Genomic DNA, 22,082 nt, shown 5'->3' with positions numbered 1-22,082 from the left:
TCTTGTTATTCCTAACAAGACATGGGTGGTCTGCAGGTTGTGCCACCAGGAAGGGGTAGAGCTCTGTAAAATAAAGTAAAAACAGGTTAACAACAGCGTTATACATGGGTAATAACTGGGGCAGGGGTATGTAACAACCGGGATATAGGGAACAACTGGGGCAGGGGTATGTAACAACCGGGATATAGGGAACAACTGGGGCAGGGGTATGTAACAACCGGGATAGGGGACAACTGGGGCAGGGGTATGTAACAACCGGGATATAGGGAACAACTGGGGCAGGGGTATGTAACAACCGGGATAGGGAACAACTGGGGCAGGGGTATGTAACAACCGGGATATAGGGAACAACTGGGGCAGGGGTATGTAACAACCGGGATAGGGAACAACTGGGGCAGGGGTATGTAACAACCGGGATATAGGGAACAACTGGGGCAGGGGTATGTAACAACCAAGATAGGGGACAACTGGGGCAGGGGTATGTAACAACCAGGATAGGGAACAACTGGGGCAGGAGTATGTAACAACCGGGATATAGGGAACAACTGGGGCAGGGGTATGTAACAACCAGGATAGGGAACAACTGGGGCAGGAGTATGTAACAACCGGGATAGGGAACAGCTGGGGCAGGGGTATGTAACAACCGGGATAGGGAACAACTGGGGCAGGGGTATGTAACAACCGGGATATAGGGAACAACTGGGGCAGGGGTATGTAAGAACCGGGATATAGGAAACAACTGGGGCAGGGGTATGTAACAACCGGGATAGGGGACAACTGGGGCAGGGGTATGTAACAACCGGGATAGGGAACAACTGGGGCAGGGGTATGTAACAACCGGGATATAGGGAACAACTAGGGCAGGGGTATGTAACAACTGGGGCAGGGGTATGTAACAACCGGGATAGGGAACAACTGGGGCAGGGGTATGTAACCACCGGGATATAGGGAACAACTGGGGCAGGGGTATGTAACAACCGGGATAGGGGACAACTGGGGCAGGGGTATGTAACAACTGGGATATAGGGAACAACTAGGGCAGGGGTATGTAACCACCGGGATATAGGGAACAACTGGGGCTGGGGTATGTAACAACCGGGATAGGGAACAACTGGGGCAGGGGTATGTAACAACCGGGATAGGGAACAACTGGGGCAGGGGTATGTAACAACCGGGATAGGGAACAACTGGGGCAGGGGTATGTAACCACCGGGATATAGGGAACAACTGGGGCAGGGGTATGTAACAACCGGGATAGGGGACAACTGGGGCAGGGGTATGTAACAACTGGGATATAGGGAACAACTGGGGCAGGGTTATGTAACAACTGGGGTAGGGAACAACTGGGGCTGGGGTATGTAACAACCGGGATAGGGGACAACTGGGGCAGGAATATGTAACAACCGGGATAGGGGACAACTGGGGCAGGGGTATGTAACAACCGGGATAGGGGACAACTGGGGCAGGGTTATGTAACAACCGGGATATAGGGAACAACTGGGGCAGGGGTATGTAACAACCGGCATAGGGAACAACTGGGGCAGGGGTATGTAACAACCGGAATAGGGAACAACTGGGGCAGGGGTATGTAACAACCGGGATAGGGAACAACTGGGGCAGGGGTATTTAACAAGCGGGATAGGGAACAACTGGAGCAGGGGTATGTAACAACCGGGATAGGGGACAACTGGAGCAGGGGTATGTAACAACCGGGATAGGGGACAACTGGGGCAGGGGTATGTAACAACCGGTATATAGGGAACAACTGGGGCAGGGGTATGTAACAACCGGGATAGGGAACAACTGGGGCTGGGGTATGTAACAACTGGGATAGGGGACAACTGGGGCTGGGGTATGTAACAACTGGGATAGGGGACAACTGGGGCAGGGGTATGTAACGACCGGTATATAGGGAACAACTGGGGCAGGGGTATGTAACAACTGGGATAGGGGACAACTGGGGCTGGGGTATGTAACAACTGGGGCAGGGGTATGTAACAACCGGGATAGGGAACAACTGGGGCAGGGGTATGTAACAACCGGTATATAGGGAACAACTGGGGCAGGGGTATGTAACAACTGGGATAGGGGACAACTGGGGCTGGGGTATGTAACAACTGGGGCAGGGGTATGCTGTATCACCCAATGGGCGAAGCACAAGGCCCAGGTGGAGAAAGTTCTAAACTTCCAAAGCTGAGAGGGGACGGCACAGACTTAGATGGGAGGGTTAGCATGGGCACATGGTGGAACACACTCATGAGTACTCCACCACATCCACGTACTGCATATGGCGGCTTATAGCGGGGGGCACAGTAGGACCCTCTAAGATTCTGGATGAGTATGTGCACACAGCCTTTGGATGGATTTTGTGCTTTTAACCATGAAGGTGCTGGCCTGTTCTATGGCAATAGCGCTGTCTTAATGGGTGTGTCACATGCCAGGGGTAGTCATCACGGACAAGCGTGGACAAGTTAACACCCATAAAAAATAAACAAGCGGAAGTCCCACAGGAATTGTCCATCCCGCTGCCTCAAAGAGGAACAAGATACAAATGTTCTCTCATATGAGAGGGAAAGATTTTGAGCCCCAATCTTTCTACCCCCGGCCTCTCTCCCCCCACCTGCCCTGATCTACCCCCGGCCTCTCCCCACCTGCCCTGATCTACCCCCGGCCTCTCTCCCCGCCTGCCCTGATCTACCCCCGGCCTCTCTCTCCCCACCTGCCCTGATCTACCCCCGGCCTCTCTCCCCGCCTGCCCTGATCTACCCCCGGCCTCTCTCTCCCCACCTGCCCTGATCTACCCCCGGCCTCTCTCTCCCCACCTGCCCTGATCTACCCCCGGCCTCTCTCCCCGCCTGCCCTGATCTACCCCCAGCCTCTCTCTCCCCACCTGCCCTGATCTACCCCCGGCCTCTCTCTCCCCACCTGCCCTGATCTACCCCCGCCTCTCTCCCCGCCTGCCCTGATCTACCCCCGGCCTCTCTCTCCCCGCCTGCCCTGATCTACCCCCTGCCTCTCTCCCCCCACTTGCCCTGATCTACCCCCTGCCTCTCTCCCCGCCTGCCCTGACCTACCCCCGGCCTCTCTCCCACCACTTGCTCTGATCTACCCCCTGCCTCTCTCCCCACCTTCCCCGATCTACCCCCTGCCTCTATCCCCTCCTGCCCCGATCTACCCCCTGCCTCTATCCCCTCCTGCCCCGATCTACCCCCTGCCTCTATCCCCGCCTGCCCCGATCTACCCCCGGCCTCTCTCCCCGCCTGTCCCGATCTACCCCCGGCCTCTCTTCCCGCCTGCCCCGATTTACCCCAGGCCTCTCTCCCCGCCTGCCCCGATCTACCCCCGGTCTCTCTCCCCGCCTGCCCTGATCTACCCCCGGCCTCTCTCCCCGCCTGCCCCGATCTACCCCCGGCCTCTCTCCCCGCCTGCCCCGATCTACCCCCGGCCTCTCTCCCCCCACCTGCCCCGATCTACCCCAGGCCTCTCTCCCCCCACCTGCCCCGATCTACCCCCGGCCTCTCTCCCCCCACCTGCCCCGATCTATCCCCGGCCTCTCTCCCCCCACCTGCCCCGATCTACCCCCGGCCTCTCCCCCCACTTGCCCCGATCTACCCACGGCATCTCTCTCCCCACCTGCCTGATCTACCCCCGGCCTCTCTCCCCGCCTTCCCTGATCTACCCCCGGCCTCTCTCCCCGCCTTCCCTGATCTACCCCCGGCCTCTCACTCCGCCTTCCTTGATTTACCCCCGGCCTCTCTCCTCCTCATCCAGACAGCTGGTACATAGGGTTTTCTGTTTTAGGAGAAACAGGGCGGGTGGATAACATGCAAGGCCGGCTGTGGGGACTCTCAGAAAAATATTTTTCATTTGACGTCAGATAGTTTTACTATGAATTGAAATTTTTATTGGAATTTTAATTTAAAGTCCCATGGGGAAAATAATAATCAAAGTTTTCTTACGTGATGGGCAGAGCGGGCAGTCGATCACCCGGGTACGTTTACAGCTGGAAGAGCCGGGTAGGTGACCGGGAAGATCTGCAGGTGGCCGGCGGCTGTGGCGGTAGTGTAAAGAGGAACCCTTCATTTGGCCTGAAGAGTGGACCTAAACAATTTCACCGGCCGGATCCCGGATACAGTGGACACAACTATGTCACTGCCCCCCCACAAAGGCTGCACTGGGATTCACTTTATAAGAACCCTTTATTGGAGGATTATAGTGGACCAAACTATATCACTGACCACCGACTGCACTTGTGGTTCAATGTAAACTCTGAAAATTCAGTGGACCGAGCGTTCACCGCCCTCTGACCGTTTTCCATTAGCTGTGGTTGTTCTAATGCAGCATGGACTTCTTTTTGGAATACACGTGAGAAGCCTTCACCCTCCTCCTCCTCCTGTCTCATTGATGATCTGAAAGCCACTGGCCCCTCGGCACAGACCATCCCACAGCCACCGGCCCCTCTGCACAGACCATCCCACAGCCACCGGCCCCTCGGCACAGACGATCTCACAGCCACCGGCCCCTCGGCACAGACCATCCCACAGCCACCGGCCCCTCGGCACACACCATCCCACAGCCACCGGCCCCTCGGCACAGACCATCCCACAGCCACCGGCCCCTCGGCACAGACCATCCCACAGCCACCAGCCCCTCGGCACAGATGATCTCACAGCCACCGACCCCTCAGCACACACCATCCCACAGCCACCGGCCCCTCAGCACAGACCATTCCACAGCCACCGGCCCCTCGGCACAAACCATCCCACAGCCACCGACCCCTCAGCACACACCACCCCACAGCCACCGGCCCCTCGGCACAGACGATCTCACAGCCACCGGCCCCTCGGCACAGACCATCCCACAGCCACCGGCCCCTCGGCACACACCATCCCACAGCCACCGGCCCCTCGGCACAGACCATCCCACAGCCACCAGCCCCTCGGCACAGATGATCTCACAGCCACCGACCCCTCAGCACACACCATCCCACAGCCACCGGCCCCTCAGCACAGACCATTCCACAGCCACCGGCCCCTCGGCACAAACCATCCCACAGCCACCGGCCCCTCGGCACAGACCATCCCACAGCCACCGGCCCCTCGGCACAGACCATACCACAGCCACCGGCCCCTCGGCACAGACCATCCCACAGCCACCGGCCCCTCGGCACAGACCATACCACAGCCACTGGCCCCTCGGCACACACCATCCCACAGCCACCGGCCCCTCGGCACAGACCATCCCACAGCCACCGGCCCCTCGGCACAGACCATACCACAGCCACCGGCCCCTCGGCACAGACCATCCCACAGCCACCGGCCCCTCGGCACAGACCATCCCACAGCCACCTGCCCCTCGGCACAGATCATTCCACAGCCACCGGCCCCTCGGCACAGACGATCTCACAGCCACCGGCCCTCAGCACAGACCACCCCACAGCCACCGGCCCCTCGGCACAGACCATCCCACAGCCACCTGCCCCTCGGCAAAGATCATTCCACAGCCACCGGTCCCTCGGCACAGACCATCCCACAGCCACCGGCCCCTCGGCACAGACGATCTCACAGCCACCGGCCCCTCAGCACAGACCACCCCACAGCCACCGGCCCCTCGGCACAGACGATCTCACAGCCACCGGCCCCTCAGCACAGACGATCTCACAGCCACCGGCCCCTCAGCACAGACCATCCCACAGCCACCGGCCCCTCAGCACAGACCACCCCACAGCCACCGGCCCCTCGGCACAGACGATCTCACAGCCACCGGCCCCTCGGCACAGACCATCCCACAGCCACCGGCCCCTCAGCACAGACCATCCCACAGCCACCGGCCCCTCAGCACAGACCATCCCACAGCCACCTGCCCCTCGGCACAGATCATTCCACAGCCACCTGCCCCTGTCTGGTCAGTACCGGTGCGGGCCTCTGTCTGGTCAGTACCGGTGCGGGCCTCTGTCTGGTCAGTACCGGTGTGTTGCCTCCATCTGGTCAGTACCGGTGTGTTGCCTCCATCTGGTCAGTAGCGGTGCGGGCCTCTGTCTGGTCAGTACCGGTGCGGGCCTCTGTCTGGTCAGTACCGGTGCGGGCCTCTGTCTGGTCAGTACCGGTGCGGGCCTCTGTCTGGTCAGTACCGGTGTGTTGCCTCCATCTGGTCAGTACCGGTGTGTTGCCTCCATCTGGTCAGTACCGGCGTGTTGCCTCTATCTGGTCAGTAGCGGTGCCGGCCTCTGTCTGGTCAGTAGCGGTGCGGGCCTCTATCTGGTCAGTAGCGGTGCGGGCCTCTGTCTGGTCAGTACCGGTGTGTTGCCTCCATCTGGTCAGTACCGGCGTGTTGCCTCCATCTGGTCAGTAGCGGTGCGGGCCTCTATCTGGTCAGTAGCGGTACCGGCCTCTGTCTGGTCAGTAGCGGTGCGGGCCTCTATCTGGTCAGTAGCGGTGCCGGCCTCTGTCTGGTCAGTTCTAGTGTGTTGCCTCCATCTGGTCAGTACCGGTGCGGGCCTCTGTCTGGTCAGTTCTAGTGTGTTGCCTCCATCTGGTCAGTACCGGTGCGGGCCTCTGTCTGGTCAGTACCGGTGCGGGGGTACTGTCGTCCACTTCTTTCCTCTCCAGGTAAGCTACATGACCACAACTTCAGGTATGGTTGGACTCCACTTCCCAACCTTTGTATGAACAGTTTTGATTGTCCGCTTTAAGGGGTGCACGAGTGCCGAGCCTGGAGTCTGACCCCACTAATGTCATACTGATGGCCTCCCCTGAATACAGGCCATATATATTTGTAAATGCTGGATAACTCGCCAATAATGAAAACCTTTGTCCATCCATGATGTTTCCTTTATCACATTAATCTGCCCCTCCCTTAATACTTAAATACTCTGTGCTTCCTTCATTGCTTGAGACGGACGATTCTTACTGAATATAGACAGTGGCCGTGGACGTTCTGACAATATTCATGTAATCTGATTCCTTCCTAATATAAGTAGATATATACTGGGTGTCCACGTGACCCGTATTACTGTCTGTGCGCGGCTCCTCTTTGCTGGCAGAGACATGGGGTGGGTCAGAGTTCCTCCGGCAGTAGACAACGCCTCCACCTTGGCCTCTTTGCAATGGTGGCTTTTACAAGATTCTGGTTCTTCCTTAATATATCAGAAGTCGTGGTCCTCTAAGCGTCTGGTGACTATAGTGTCTGTATAACCGGCCCTTCTGGGTCTATGACGTCATGGAGGTGGAACCAGGAGCTGCACTGCGCCCCCCTCTCCCAGTTGGTTTCTCCAGTAAGTGGAGATTCTGGACAGTACCATTGTCCATTTATAAAAGGAGTGTATGGCGGGGTATATAATGCAGGGCAGTGATGGCGGCCGCAGGTGTGCTCCCATTCATGGCGATCAGCAGCCATCCCTATGATATTATTACAAGCTGCACACTCATCTGCTCTGACATAGCTTGGGGTGCAGAGCTGTGACCTGCAGATTCCCCTCAGCCGCAGTTCTGAGATCCACCAGTAGATGGCAGCAGAGAACGGCTTATACCATGATACGCTTCAGCAACAGGGTAGGCTACAGCGACCTGGAACGCAGAGCGTCTGACAGCTGGAACGCAAACACGGAAGTGATAGGTGTCAGACCGGAAGTGGTTCCTGAAGGGGCCGTGTTTGCAAGATATGGCCTCCCTGTGAGGTGAGTGCTGTGAGGTGGAGCAGTAGAGCAGTGAGAGGGATCCTGTGTCTGATGAGGGCTGCTGATGCTTACAGGGATACAGTATACAGGGATATACACACACAGTATACAGGGATATAGTATACAGGGATATAATATACAGTATACAGGGATATAATATACAGTATACACACAATATACAGTATACAGGGATATACACACACAGTATACAGGGATATACAGTATACAGGGATATACACACTCAGTATACAGGGATATAATATACAGTATACAGGGATATAACATACAGTATACAGGGATATAATATACAGTATACAGGGATATAATATACAGTATACAGGGATATAATATACAGTATACAGGGATATAATACACACACAGTATACAGGGATATACAGTATACACACAGTATACAGGGATATACACACACAGTATACAGGGATATAATACACACAGTATACAGGGATATAATATACAGTATACAGGGATATAATATACAGTATACAGGGATATAACATACAGTATACAGGGATATAATATACAGTATACAGGGATATAACATACAGTATACAGGGATATAATATACAGTATACAGGGATATAATACACACACAGTATACAGGGATATAATATACAGTATACAGGGATATACACACAGTATACAGGGATATAATACACACAGTATACAGGGATATAATATACAGTATACAGGGATTTAATATACAGTATACAGGGATATACAGTATACACACAGTATACAGGGATATAATATACACATATACAGTATACAGGGATATAATACACAGTATACAGGGATATAATATACAGTATACAGGGATATACACACAGTATACAGGGATATAATACACACAGTATACAGGGATATAATATACAGTATACAGGGATTTAATATACAGTATACAGGGATATAATATACAGTATACACAAAGTATACAGGGATATAATACACACAGTATACAGGGATATAACATACAGTATACAGGGATATAATATACACATATACAGTATACAGGGATATAATATACACATATACAGTATACAGGGATATAATATACAGTATACAGGGATATAATATACAGTATACAGGGATATACAGTATACACACAGTATACAGGGATATAATATACAGTATACAGGGATATACACACACAGTATACAGGGATATAATATACAGTATACAGGGATATAATATACAGTATACAGGGATATACAGTATACACACAGTATACAGGGATATACACACACAGTATACAGGGATATAATACACACACAGTATACAGGGATATAATATACAGTATACAGGGATATAATATACAGTATACAGGGATATAATACACACACAGTATACAGGGATATAATATACAGTATACACACAGTATACAGGGATATAATACACACACAGTATACAGGGATATAATATACAGTATACAGGGATTTAATATACAGTATACAGGGATATACAGTATACACACAGTATACAGGGATATAATATACACATATACAGTATACAGGGATATAATACACAGTATACAGGGATATAATACACACACAGTATACAGGGATATAATATACAGTATACAGGGATATAATATACAGTATACAGGGATATAATACACACACAGTATACAGGGATATAATATACAGTATACACACAGTATACAGGGATATAATACACACACAGTATACAGGGATATAATATACAGTATACAGGGATTTAATATACAGTATACAGGGATATACAGTATACACACAGTATACAGGGATATAATATACACATATACAGTATACAGGGATATAATACACAGTATACAGGGATATAATATACAGTATACAGGCATATATACACACAGTATACAGAGATATATACACACAGTATACAGGGATATAATATACAGTATACAGGGATATAACATACAGTATAAAGGGATATAATATACAGTATACAGGGATATCATACACACACAGTATACAGGGATATAATATACAGTATACAGGGATATATACACACATACATTATACAGGGATATAATATACAGCATACAGGGATATAACATACAGTATACAGGGATATAATACACAGTATACATGAATATAATGTACACAGCAGAGAAACAGACTACAGACATGGTGGAGACAGGGGACACAGCGGAGAGAGAGATTACAGACATAGCAGAGACAGGGGGCACAGCAGAGAGACTACAGACATAGCAGAGACAGGGGGCACAGCAGAGAGAGACTACAGACATAGCAGAGACAGGGGGCACAGCAGAGAGACTACAGACATAGCAGAGACAGGGGGCACAGCAGAGAGAGAGACTACAGACATGGTGGAGACGGGTCACAGTAGATAGACTACAGACGTGGTGGAGACAGGTGGCACAGCAGAGAGAGACTACAGACATGGTGGAGACAGGGGGCACAGCAGAGAGAGACTACAGACGTGGTGGAGACAGGTGGCACAACAGATAGAGAGAGACTACAGACATGGTGGAGACGGGTCACAGTAGATAGACTACAGACGTGGTGGAGACAGGTGGCACAGCAGAGAGAGACTACAGACATGGTGGAGACAGGGGGCACAGCAGAGAGAGACTACAGACGTGGTGGAGACAGGTGGCACAACAGATAGAGAGAGACTACAGACATGGTGGAGACGGGTCACAGTAGATAGACTACAGATATGGCAGCGACAGGAGGCACAGCAGAGAAAAACTACAGACATGGCAGAGACAGGGGGTACAGCTGAGAGACTACAGACATGGCAGAGACGGGGGCACAGCGGAGAGAGACTACAGACATGGCAGAGACAGGGGGCACAGCAGAGAGGGAGACTGCAGACATGGCAGAGACACGGGGCACAGCAGAGAGAGAGACTACAGACATGGTAGAGATAGGGGGCACAGCAGAGAAACTACAGACATGGTAGAGACAGGGGGCAAAACAGAGAGCGAGAGAGAGACTAGAGACATGGCAGAGAAAGGGAGAACAACAGAGAGACTACAGATATGGCAGAGACAGGGGGCACAGCAGAGACATGGTGGAGGCGAGGCATAGCAGAGAGAGAGAGAATACAGACATGGCAGAGACAGGCGACATAGCAGAGAGACTATAGACATGACAGAGACAGTGGGCACAACAGAGAGAGAGAGAGACTACAGACATGGCAGAGAAAGGGGAAACAGCAGAGAGACTACAGACATGGCGGAGACGGGGCACAGCAGAGAAACTACAGACATGGCGGAGACAGGGGGCACAGCAGAGAAACTACAGACATGGCGGAGACAGGGGGCACAGCAGAGGGACTACAGACATGGTGGAGACAGGGGGAACAGCAGAGGGACTACAGACATGGCGGAGACAGGGGGCACAGCAGAGAGAGAGACTACAGACATGGCGGAGACAGGGGGCACAGCAGAGAGAGAGACTACAGACATGGCGGAGACGGGGCACTGCAGATAGACTACAGACATGGTGGAGACAGGGGGCACAGCAGAGAGACTACAGACATGGCGGAGACGGGGCACAGCAGAGAGACTACAGACATGGCAGAGATAGGGGGCACTGCAGAGAGACTACAGACATGGCAGAGACTGGGCACTGCAGAGAGACTACAGACATGGCAGAGACTGGGCACTGCAGAGAGACTACAGACATGGTGGAGACTGGGCACGGCAGAGAGACTACAGACATGGCAGAGATATGGGGCACTGCAGAGAGACTACAGACATGGCAGAGACTGGGCACTGCAGAGAGACTACAGACATGGCAGAGACTGGGCACTGCAGAGAGACTACAGACATGGTGGAGACGGGGCACGGCAGAGAGACTACAGACATGGCAGAGATATGGGGCACTGCAGAGAGACTACATACATGGCAGAGACTGGGCACTGCAGAGAGACTACAGACATGGCAGAGACTGGGCACTGCAGAGAGACTACAGACATGGTGGAGACAGGGGGCACAGCAGAGAGAGAGACTACAGACATGGCAAAGACTGGGGGCACAGCTGAGAGAGAGATAGCTGACATGGCAGAGACAGGGGGCACAGCAGAGAGAGAGAAAGATTGCAGACATGGCAGAGACAGGGGGCACAGCAGAGAGAGACTACAGACTGGCAGAGATGGGACACAGCAGAGAGAGATAGCTGACATGGCAGAGACAGGGGGCACAGCAGAGAGAGAGAGATTGCAGACATGGCTGAGACAGGGAATACAGCAGAGAGAGAGACTACAGACGTGGTGGAGACAGGGAGCACAGCAGAGAGACAGACTACAGACATAAAGGAGCCCGGGGGCACAGCAGAGAAACTACAGACATGGCAGAGACAGGGGGCACAGCGGAGAGACTAGAGACATGGCAGAGAAAGGGAGAACAGCAGAGAGACTACAGACATGGCAGAGACAGGGGGCACAGCGGAGAGACTACAGACATGGCAGAGACGAGGCACAGCAGAGAGACTACAGACATGGCGGAGACAGGGGGCACAGCGGAGAGACTAGAGACATGGCAGAGAAAGGGAGAACAGCAGAGAAACTACAGACATGGCGGAGACTGGGCACTGCAGAGGGACAGTGAGTGATGTTTCTCAACATCAGTCACAACATTGCCCCCTGGGAAATTAAATATGCAAAAATTCTGGGGAGACTCCATCACATGTTTCTCAACGTCAGTGAGCTAGCCAGACCTTCCTCGGGGGAGGAACAACCAAGCCCAGGGGGTCTCCAGTCAAGGACACCACCTTCCAACAAGCCACAGTCAAAAAAATACAGGACTTGTGAAATAGCTCAGCACGGAGAGTTGTTTTGGGGTATTTGCCCCTCATCAGTGTGGAGTAGGATTCTGGCTAGTGGAAGCAAAGCCTAGTAAGTGCAGTCAAGAGAATGATGGCTGACCTCAGGGAGATCAACCAAAACACCACAGAAACACCATCACGTGTTTCTCAATTTCACTAAATCTAGGAACATTGCCCCCTGGGAAATCAAATACACAAAAATACTGCAGAGACACCATCACATGTTTCTCAACGTCACTGATGGAGCCAGACCTTCTACCTGGAAGGAACAAGCAAGCCGAGGGGGTCTCCAGTCAAGCAAACCTCCTTCCAACAAGCCACAGTCAAAACATGACAGGACATGCAAAATACCGTCACGTGTTCCTCAACGTCCGTGAATCCCGCTTGAACGTCTGGCTAGGTCACTTACGTGCGATAGTGTCTCTGTGGTGTTTTGGTTGATCTCCCTAAAGTCAACTCACGAATACAGACATGGTGGAGACAGGGCACAGCAGAGAGAGAGAGAGAGGGACTACAGACATGGAAGAGAAAGGGGCCACAGCAGAGAGAGAGAGACTACAGACATGGAAGAGACAGGGGCCACAGCAGAGAGAGAGGGACTACAGACATGGAAGAGACGGGCCACAGCAGAGAGAGAGAGACTACAGACATGGAAGAGACAGGGCACAGCAGAGAGAGAGAGGGACTACAGACATGGTGGAGACAGGGCACAGCAGAGAGAGAGAGACTACAGACATGGCAGAGACAGGGGCCACAGCAGAGAGAGAGAGAGAGAGGGACTACAGACATGGAAGAGACAGGGGCCACAGCAGAGAGAGAGACTACAGACATGGCGGAGACGGGGCACTGCAGAGAGAGAGACTACAGACATGGCGGAGACGGGGCACAGCAGAGAGAGAGACTACAGACATGGCGGAGACAGGGGGCACAGCAGAGAGAGAGACTACAGACATGGTGAAGACGGGGCACTGCAGAGAGACTACAGACATGGCAGAGACTGGGCACTGCAGAGAGACTACAGACATGGTGGAGACAGGGGGCACAGCGGAGAGACTACAGACATGGCAGAGACTGGGCACAGCAGAGAGACTACAGACATGGCAGAGACTGGGCACTGCAGAGAGACTACAGACATGGTGGAGACTGGGGGCACAGCGGAGAGACTACAGACATGGTGCAGACAGGGGGCACAGCGGAGAGACTACAGACATGGTGGAGACAGGGGGCACAGCAGAGAGACTACAGACATGGCAGAGACTGGGCACTGCAGAGAGACTACAGACATGGTGGAGACGGGGCACGGCAGAGAGACTACAGACATGGTGGAGACTGGGCACGGCAGAGAGACTACAGACATGGTGGAGACGGGGCACGGCAGAGAGACTACAGACATGGCAGAGATATGGGGCACTGCAGAGAGACTACATACATGGCAGAGACTGGGCACTGCAGAGAGACTACAGACATGGCAGAGACTGGGCACTGCAGAGAGACTACAGACATGGTGGAGACAGGGGGCACAGCAGAGAGAGAGACTACAGACATGGCGGAGACTGGGCACAGCAGAGAGAGAGACTACAGACATGGCAGAGACAGAGGGCACAGCAGAGAGACTACAGACATGGCAGAGACGGGGCACAGCAGAGAGACTACAGACATGGCAGAGACTGGGCACTGCAGAGAGACTACATACATGTACATGGCAGAGACTGGGCACTGCAGAGAGACTACATACATGTACATGGCAGAGACTGGGCACTGCAGAGAGACAGCCGGTGACGTCTCTTAACATCAGTCACAACATCAGTGAATCTGGGAACATTGCCCCCTGGGAAATCAAATATGCAAAAATTCTAGGGAGACACCATCACATGTTTCTCAATGTAAGAGAAACTACAGACATGGTGGAGACGGGTCACAGTAGAGAGACTACAGACATGGTGGAGACTGGGGGCACAGCAGAGAGAGACTACAGACTGGCAGAGACGGGACACAGTAGAGAGAGAGATTGCAGACATGGCTGAGACAGGAGGCACAGCAGAGAAAAACTACAGACATGGCAGAGACTGGGGGCACAGCTGAGAGAGAGAGATAGCTGACATGGCAGAGACAAGGAATACAGCAGAGAGAGAGAGAGACTACAGACATGGTGGAGACAGGGAGCACAGCAGAGAGACAGACTACAGACATAAAGGAGCCCGGGGGCACAGCAGAGAAACTACAGACATGGCAGAGACAGGGGGCACAGTGGAGAGACTAGAGACATGGCAGAGAAAGGGAGAACAGCAGAGAGACTACAGACATGGCAGAGACAGGGGGCACAGTGGAGAGACTAGAGACATGGCAGAGAAAGGGAGAACAGCAGAGAGACTACAGACATGGCAGAGACGAGGCACAGCAGAGAAACTACAGACATGGCGGAGACTGGGCACTGCAGAGGGACAGTGAGTGATGTCTCTCAACATCAGTCACAACATTGCCCCCTGGGAAATTAAATATGCAAAAATTCTGGGGAGACTCCATCACATGTTTCTCAACGTCAGTGAGCTAGCCAGACCTTCCTCGGGGGAGGAACAACCAAGCCCAGGGGGTCTCCAGTCAAGGACACCACCTTCCAACAAGCCACAGTCAAAAAAATACAGGACTTGTGAAATAGCTCAGCACGGAGAGTTGTTTTGGGGTATTTGCCCCTCATCAGTGTGGAGTAGGATTCTGGCTAGTGGAAGCAAAGCCTAGTAAGTGCAGTCAAGAGAATGATGGCTGACCTCAGGGAGATCAACCAAAACACCACAGAAACACCATCACGTGTTTCTCAATTTCACTAAATCTAGGAACATTGCCCCCTGGGAAATCAAATACACAAAAATACTGCAGAGACACCATCACATGTTTCTCAACGTCACTGATGGAGCCAGACCTTCTACCTGGAAGGAACAAGCAAGCCGAGGGGGTCTCCAGTCAAGCAAACCTCCTTCCAACAAGCCACAGTCAAAACATGACAGCACATGCAAAATACCGTCACATGTTCCTCAACGTCCGTGAATCCCGCTTGAACGTCTGGCTAGGTCACTTACGTGCGATAGTGTCTCTGTGGTGTTTTGGTTGATCTCCCTAAAGTCAACTCACGAATACAGACATGGTGGAGACAGGGCACAGCAGAGAGAGAGAGAGAGGGACTACAGACATGGAAGAGAAAGGGGCCACAGCAGAGAGAGAGGGACTACAGACATGGAAGAGACAGGGCACAGCAGAGAGAGAGAGGGACTACAGACATGGTGGAGACAGGGCACAGCAGAGAGACTACAGACATGGAAGAGACAGGGCACAGCAGAGAGAGAGAGACTACAGACATGGAAGAGACAGGGGCCACAGCAGAGAGACTACAGAAATGGAAGAGACAGGGGCCACAGCAGAGAGACTACAGACATGGAAGAGACAGGGGCCACAGCAGAGAGTGAGACTACAGACATGGCAGAGACAAGGGGCACAGCAGAGAGAGAGACTACAGACATGGAAGAGACAGGGGCCACAGCAGAGAGAGAGACTACAGACATGGAAGAGACAGGGGTCACAGCAGAAAGAGAGACTACAGACCTGGAAGACACAGGGGCCACAGCAGGGAGAGAGAGTACAAACATGAAAGACACAGGGGCCACAGCAGAGAGACTACAGACATGGAAGAGATGGGCCACAGCAGAGAGACTACAGACATGGAAGAGACAGGGGCCACAGCAGAGAGACTACAGACATGGAAGAGACGGGCCACAGCAGAGAGACTACAGACATGGCAGAGATAGGGGGCCACAGCAGAGAGACTACAGACATGGCAGAGATAGGGGGCCACAGCAGAGAGACTACAGACATGGCAGAGATAGGGGGCCACAGCAGAGAGACTACAGAGATGGCAAAGACGGGGCACAGCAGAGAGACTACATACATGGCAGAGATAGGGGGCACAGCAGAGAGACTACATACATGGCAGAGATAGGGGGGGCAGCAGAGAGAGAGAGACTACAGACATGGCAGAGATAGGGGGCCACAGCAGAGAGACTACAGACATGGCAGAGATAGGGGGCACAGCAGAGAGAGAGAGACTACATACATGGCAGAGATAGGGGGCACAGCAGAGAGAGACTATAGACATGGCAGAGACAGGGGCCACAGCAGAGAAACTACATACATGGCAGAGACGGGGCATAGCAGAGAGAGAGACTACAAACATGGAAGAGACGGGGCACAGCAGAGAGACTACAGACATGGGGCAGAGAGACAGCACCAGATCAGTTGTCATAGTCGTCATATTCACTGGTCCTAAACGTGTGTGACCCCAAGGCAAAGTGTAGCTATAATAGGAAACTGTAAGGGTGCGTTCACACATACAGGATCCACAGCAGATTTGATGGCTCAGATATGAATTATTTTAAATCTCCAACTTCAAATCTGCTGTGGATCCTGTACGTGTGAACAGGGATATGGATAGGTAACAACTGGGGTAGGGATATTTGACAACTGGAGTAGGGGTAGGTAACAACTGGTCTATATAACAGCACAGCCCGGGGTGTATATAATAGCACAGCCGGGTTGTATATAACAGCACAGCCCGGGGTGTATATAATAGCACAGCCGGGGTGTATATAACAGCACAGCCCGGGGTGTATATAATAGCACAGCCGGGGTGTATATAACAGCACAGCCCGGGGTGTATATAATAGCACAGCCGGGGTGTATATAACAGCACAGCCCGGGGTGTATATAATAGCACAGCCGGGGTGTATATAACAGCACAGCCCGGGGTGTATATAATAGCGAAGCCGGGATGTATATAGTGGAAGCAAGGACACAGAGAAGTATCATCAGGGTAGACACAAGTACCGCAGACATGGTCTGAGACAGCTTAGATACAGAAAAGACAGGTAGCATAGATAGGACATATAGCACCGATACAGCAGGGAGAGAGTACGGACATGGCGGAGGCAGGTGTTAGTACAGACATGGTCGAGATATCATGCAAGGTCAGACACTGATGTTCTAACACCAAGAACATGTCCCCCGAAAGTGACCTCAGAGGGCTTGGCCGCCTCCGCTCTCTGCACCTCTCTGCTCAAAGAAATGAGATGTCAATTCTTTGAGCGGAGAGCAGAGGCGCGCAAGCCCTCCCATTCAGAGACATAGCAGGAGGGATTTGTCACAGAGTCCCCGGGCAGAGGTTCCCAGTGGTATCTCCGCGCCGAATCCGTAGTGTGAACGGGCCCTTATAGACACCAGCAATGGGTTGTGGGTTACTATAGGGACAGCATTGTTGTATTTATGTATAATAACATGGAATTGTTTCCTTCACCAGTTATGGGATGTGATAGCTGACACAACAATAGTCTAAACTGGATACAAAACATAATGAATAATGTAATGGAAGAGATGACTGAGAAGATTCAATATCGAGCAGATCTGAAGGGCGTTCACCGCACCACAGAACCACACACTGGTCCAGTTCACATTAAGGCAGAACCGGTCCCCTACAGTGGAGGAAGAGGCTTCTCACATTATACACCTTATACCTATGTCCGTATTAAGGAGGAACCGGTCTCTTATGATGAAAGAAATTTCCCCGACTTCACTGATCACTTACAGTCTCCTCCAACTCTTATCAAGAAAGAGCTGGTCCGTCGTGATGGACAGTGCACCAACCCTGGCCTGTCTGCTCCCACTTATCATCCACCATATCCCATCCATCGTGTTAAGGAAGAACCCATGTTATATAATGGAGAACGCTTCACAGACAGCTACTTTTATACTCCTGTAGATCATCGCCAACAATACCCATCAACTCACATTAAGAAAGACGGACTATATGGGCAGAAGATAAACTATGACTCCCATCAGAGAATCTATGCCTCCCAGAAGTCGTATTCATGCTACGAGTGTGGGAAGGGTTTTACCCGCAGAACCCACTATATCACCCATCAGAGAATTCACACGGGGGAGAAGCCGTTCTCTTGTTCTGACTGTGGGAAGAACTTTTCCCAAAGGTCGTACTTTGTTTCCCATCAGAGGATACACACTGGTGAGCGGCCATTCTGTTGTTTAAAGTGCAGCAAAAGCTTTCGAATAAAGAGTAGTCTGAACAAGCATGCAAGGACTCACAAGCTGGAGAACCCATACACCTGCCCCCTGTGCAGGAAAACCTTCATGCATAAGGGACACTTTATGGCCCATCAAAGGATTCACATGGAAGAGAAGCGATTCTCCTGTCCTTATTGCGGTAAGGCCTTCATACATCACGGACATTTTGTCGCCCACCAAAGAATCCACACGGAAGAAAAGAGGTTTTCATGTTCTTACTGCGACAAGTCTTTTATCCATCATGGGCATTTTGTGGCCCACCAGAGAGTTCACACTGGAGAAAAGCCATTCCCATGTTCCGATTGTGGAGCCCGTTTTAGCACCCACCATAACCTGGTGGTCCATCAGAGACTCCACTCCACCCCGGCCATTAGCTTTTACTGATGGTGGCATATTCTATGAGGCTGTTCAGCAGACACGCTCCTCTGCCTATACACAATGGACCTTTTCAGGAGACACGCTCCTCTGCGTATACACCATGGACCTCTTCAGGAGACACGCTCTTCTGCGTATACACCATGGACCTCTTCAGGAGACACGCTCTTCTGCGTATACACCATGGACCTCTTCAGGAGACACGCTCCTCTGCGTATATACCATGGACCTCTTCAGGAGACACGCTCCTCTGCGTATACACCATGGACCTCTTCAGGAGACACGCTCCTCTGCGTATGCACCATGGACCTCTTCAGGAGACACGCTCCTCTGCGTATACACCGCGGATCTCTTCAGGAGACACGCTCCTATGCGTATACATCATGGACCTCTTCAGGAGACACGCTCCTCTGCGTATACACCATGGACCTCTTCAGGAGACACGCTCCTCTGCGTATACACCATGGACCTCTTCAGGAGACACGCTCCTCTGCGTATACACCATGGACCTCTTCAGGAGACACACTCCTCTGCGTATACACCGCGGATCTCTTCAGGAGACACGCTCCTATGCGTATACATCATGGACCTCTTCAGGAGACACGGTCCTCTGCGTATACACCATGGACCTCTTCAAGAGACACGCTTCTCTGCGTATACACCATGGACCTCTTCAGGAGACGGTTTCCTCTGCGTATAAACCATGGACCTCTTCAGAATTCGCGCTCCTTTATGTATACACCATGGACCTCTTCAGGAGACATGCTCCTCTGTGTATAAACCATGGACCTCTTCAGGAGTTGCGCACCTTTATGTATACACCATGGATCTCTTCAGCAGATGCACTACGCTGCGTATACTCCATGGACCTCTTCAGCAGATGCACTCCCCTGCGTATACACCATGGACCTCTTCAGCAGATGCACTCCCCTGCGTATACACCATGGACCTCTTCAGCAGATGCACTCCCCTGCGTATACACCATGGACCGCTTCAGCAGATGCACTCCCCTGCGTATACACCATGGACCTCTCTAGCAGACGCACTCCCCTGCGTATACATCATGGACCTCTTCAGCAGATGCTTTCCTCTGCACATACACCATGGACCTCGTCAGAGAAAGCGGTGGTGGATGAATTAACCCACTTGAGATGTTCTCTCCAATATGGAAAGATTAGGGTCCCTAGTAATTAGCAATGCCTTTATGCATTAGGCTATTCATTGACACTGGTTGGATCCCTATACATTGAGAATATATATCTGTATGTTTTTCTTGAAAGCCTCATGAAGCTAAGATACTGGGTGATTATAGTTACGGTTCTTATACTGTAGTAAGACGGGTATTACCATCTGGGACATTTTTTGACTTATCCACAGATAGATGTGAACCACACCTCACAGGGACCTGCACTTATTGTGAGAACAAGGGATCTCAGGCCCTGTCCTGCCTGGATACAGTCACTGAGATGCTGAAAGAGACCGAGCTCCAATTTACATTAATGGAGTTAATGGGGCCATCTCTATATCTCTGGAGTTAGGGGAAAACACCTTTGTAGCTTCCCCCCCATTTTCTTCCTTCCTTAAAAAAGGAATGGGGCCAATAAACTGTATGAATCAACCTGCAAGACGAGCTCCTCCATACAGCCGTGTCAATAGAAAAAGTTAGAAGGTTATAGCCCTTGGAAGGTGTGATAAAAACTGCTCAGTTGTGAAGGGCCAAAATAAGCTGGTCTTGCAGGGGTTAAACTGGCTGAACTCATGTATCGGTCGTGGTTTAGGACATTCAGTGTTGTCTTGTGTTAGCTGTATCTGGTTATATGCTGGGTGTTCTTTGTTACTAATATAGACTCTGAATATTTTTTATTAAATTGTCAAATGGTAAAACATTTTGTGCATCAAAGATTTCTTCATTATATTCAGTCTGTGAATGGTGTCATCGAGAGCAGCGATAACATGAAGGCCGACCTATGGTGGTAAAGTTTAGGCCGTCCTATGGTGGTAACATGTAGGCTGTCCTATGGTGGTAACGTGTAGGCCGTCCTATGGTGGTAACGTGTAGGCCGTCCTATGGTGGTAACGTGTAGGCCGTCCTATGGTGGTAACGTGTAGGCTGTCCTATGGTGGTAACGTGTAGGCTGACCTATAATGGTAACGTGTAGGCCGACCTATGGTGGTAACATGTAGGCCGACCTATGGGGGTAACATGTAGGCCGTCCTATGGTGGTAATGTGTAGGCCGTCCTATAGTGGTAACATGTAGGCCAACCTATGGGGGTAACATGTAGGCCGTCCTATGGTGGTAACGTGTAGGCCGTCCTATAGTGGTAACATGTAGGCCGTCCTATGGTGGTAACATGTAGGCCGTCCTATGGTGGTAACGTGTAGGCCCACCTATGGTGGTAATATGTAGGCTGACCTATGGTGGTAACATGTAGGCCGACCTATGGGGGGTAACATGTAGGCCAACCTATGGGGGGTAACATGTAGGCCGTCCTATGGTGGTAACATGTATGCCGTCCTATGGTGGTAACATGTAAGCCGTCCTATGGTGGTAACATGTAGGCCGACCTATGGTGGTAACATGTAGGCCAACCTATGGTGGTAACATGTAGGCCAACCTATGGGGGTAACATGTAGGCCGTCCTATGGTGGTAACATGTAGGCCGTCCTATGGTGGTAACATGTAGGCCGTCCTATGGTGGTAACATGTAGGCCGTACTATGGTGGTAAAATGTAGGCCAACCTATGGTGGTAAGGTGCAGGCCAACCTATGATAACGTGTAGGCCGACCTATAGTAACGTGTAGGCCGACCTATAGTAACGTGTAGGCTGACCTATGATGTTAAAGTGTTTTCGATCCTTATTTTGGATGGAGAGAAAATTAAAAGATAAAAAGAAAGAATTTCTTCATTATATTCAGTCTGTGAATGGTGTCATCGAGAGCAGCGATAACATGAAGGCCGACCTATGGTGGTAAAGTTTAGGCCGTCCTATGGTGGTAACATGTAGGCTGACCTATGATGGTAACATGTAGGCCGTCCTATGGTGGTAACATGTAGGCTGACCTATAATGGTAACGTGTAGGCCGACCTATGGTGT

At 51.7% G+C, this 22,082-nt stretch overlaps 1 protein-coding gene across 1 annotated transcript; it reads left to right on the top strand.

Annotated features, from left to right (window-relative positions):
* The first annotated feature begins 7,627 nt into the window (after positions 1–7,627).
* On the top strand, positions 7,628–20,882 carry LOC138798985 (zinc finger protein 134-like). The gene is made up of 2 exons (XM_069979641.1): positions 7,628–7,675; positions 17,831–20,882. Exon 2 carries the CDS (start codon positions 17,884–17,886, stop codon positions 18,991–18,993), a length of 1,110 nt encoding a protein of 369 aa, XP_069835742.1. The 5' UTR covers positions 7,628–7,675; positions 17,831–17,883; the 3' UTR covers positions 18,994–20,882.
* Positions 20,883–22,082: the final 1,200 nt, after the last annotated feature.

This window comes from Dendropsophus ebraccatus, chromosome 8 (genome assembly GCF_027789765.1).
Source record: "Dendropsophus ebraccatus isolate aDenEbr1 chromosome 8, aDenEbr1.pat, whole genome shotgun sequence".
NCBI lineage: Eukaryota > Metazoa > Chordata > Amphibia > Anura > Hylidae > Dendropsophus > Dendropsophus ebraccatus.
This window is presented reverse-complemented; position numbering and strand designations above follow the sequence as displayed.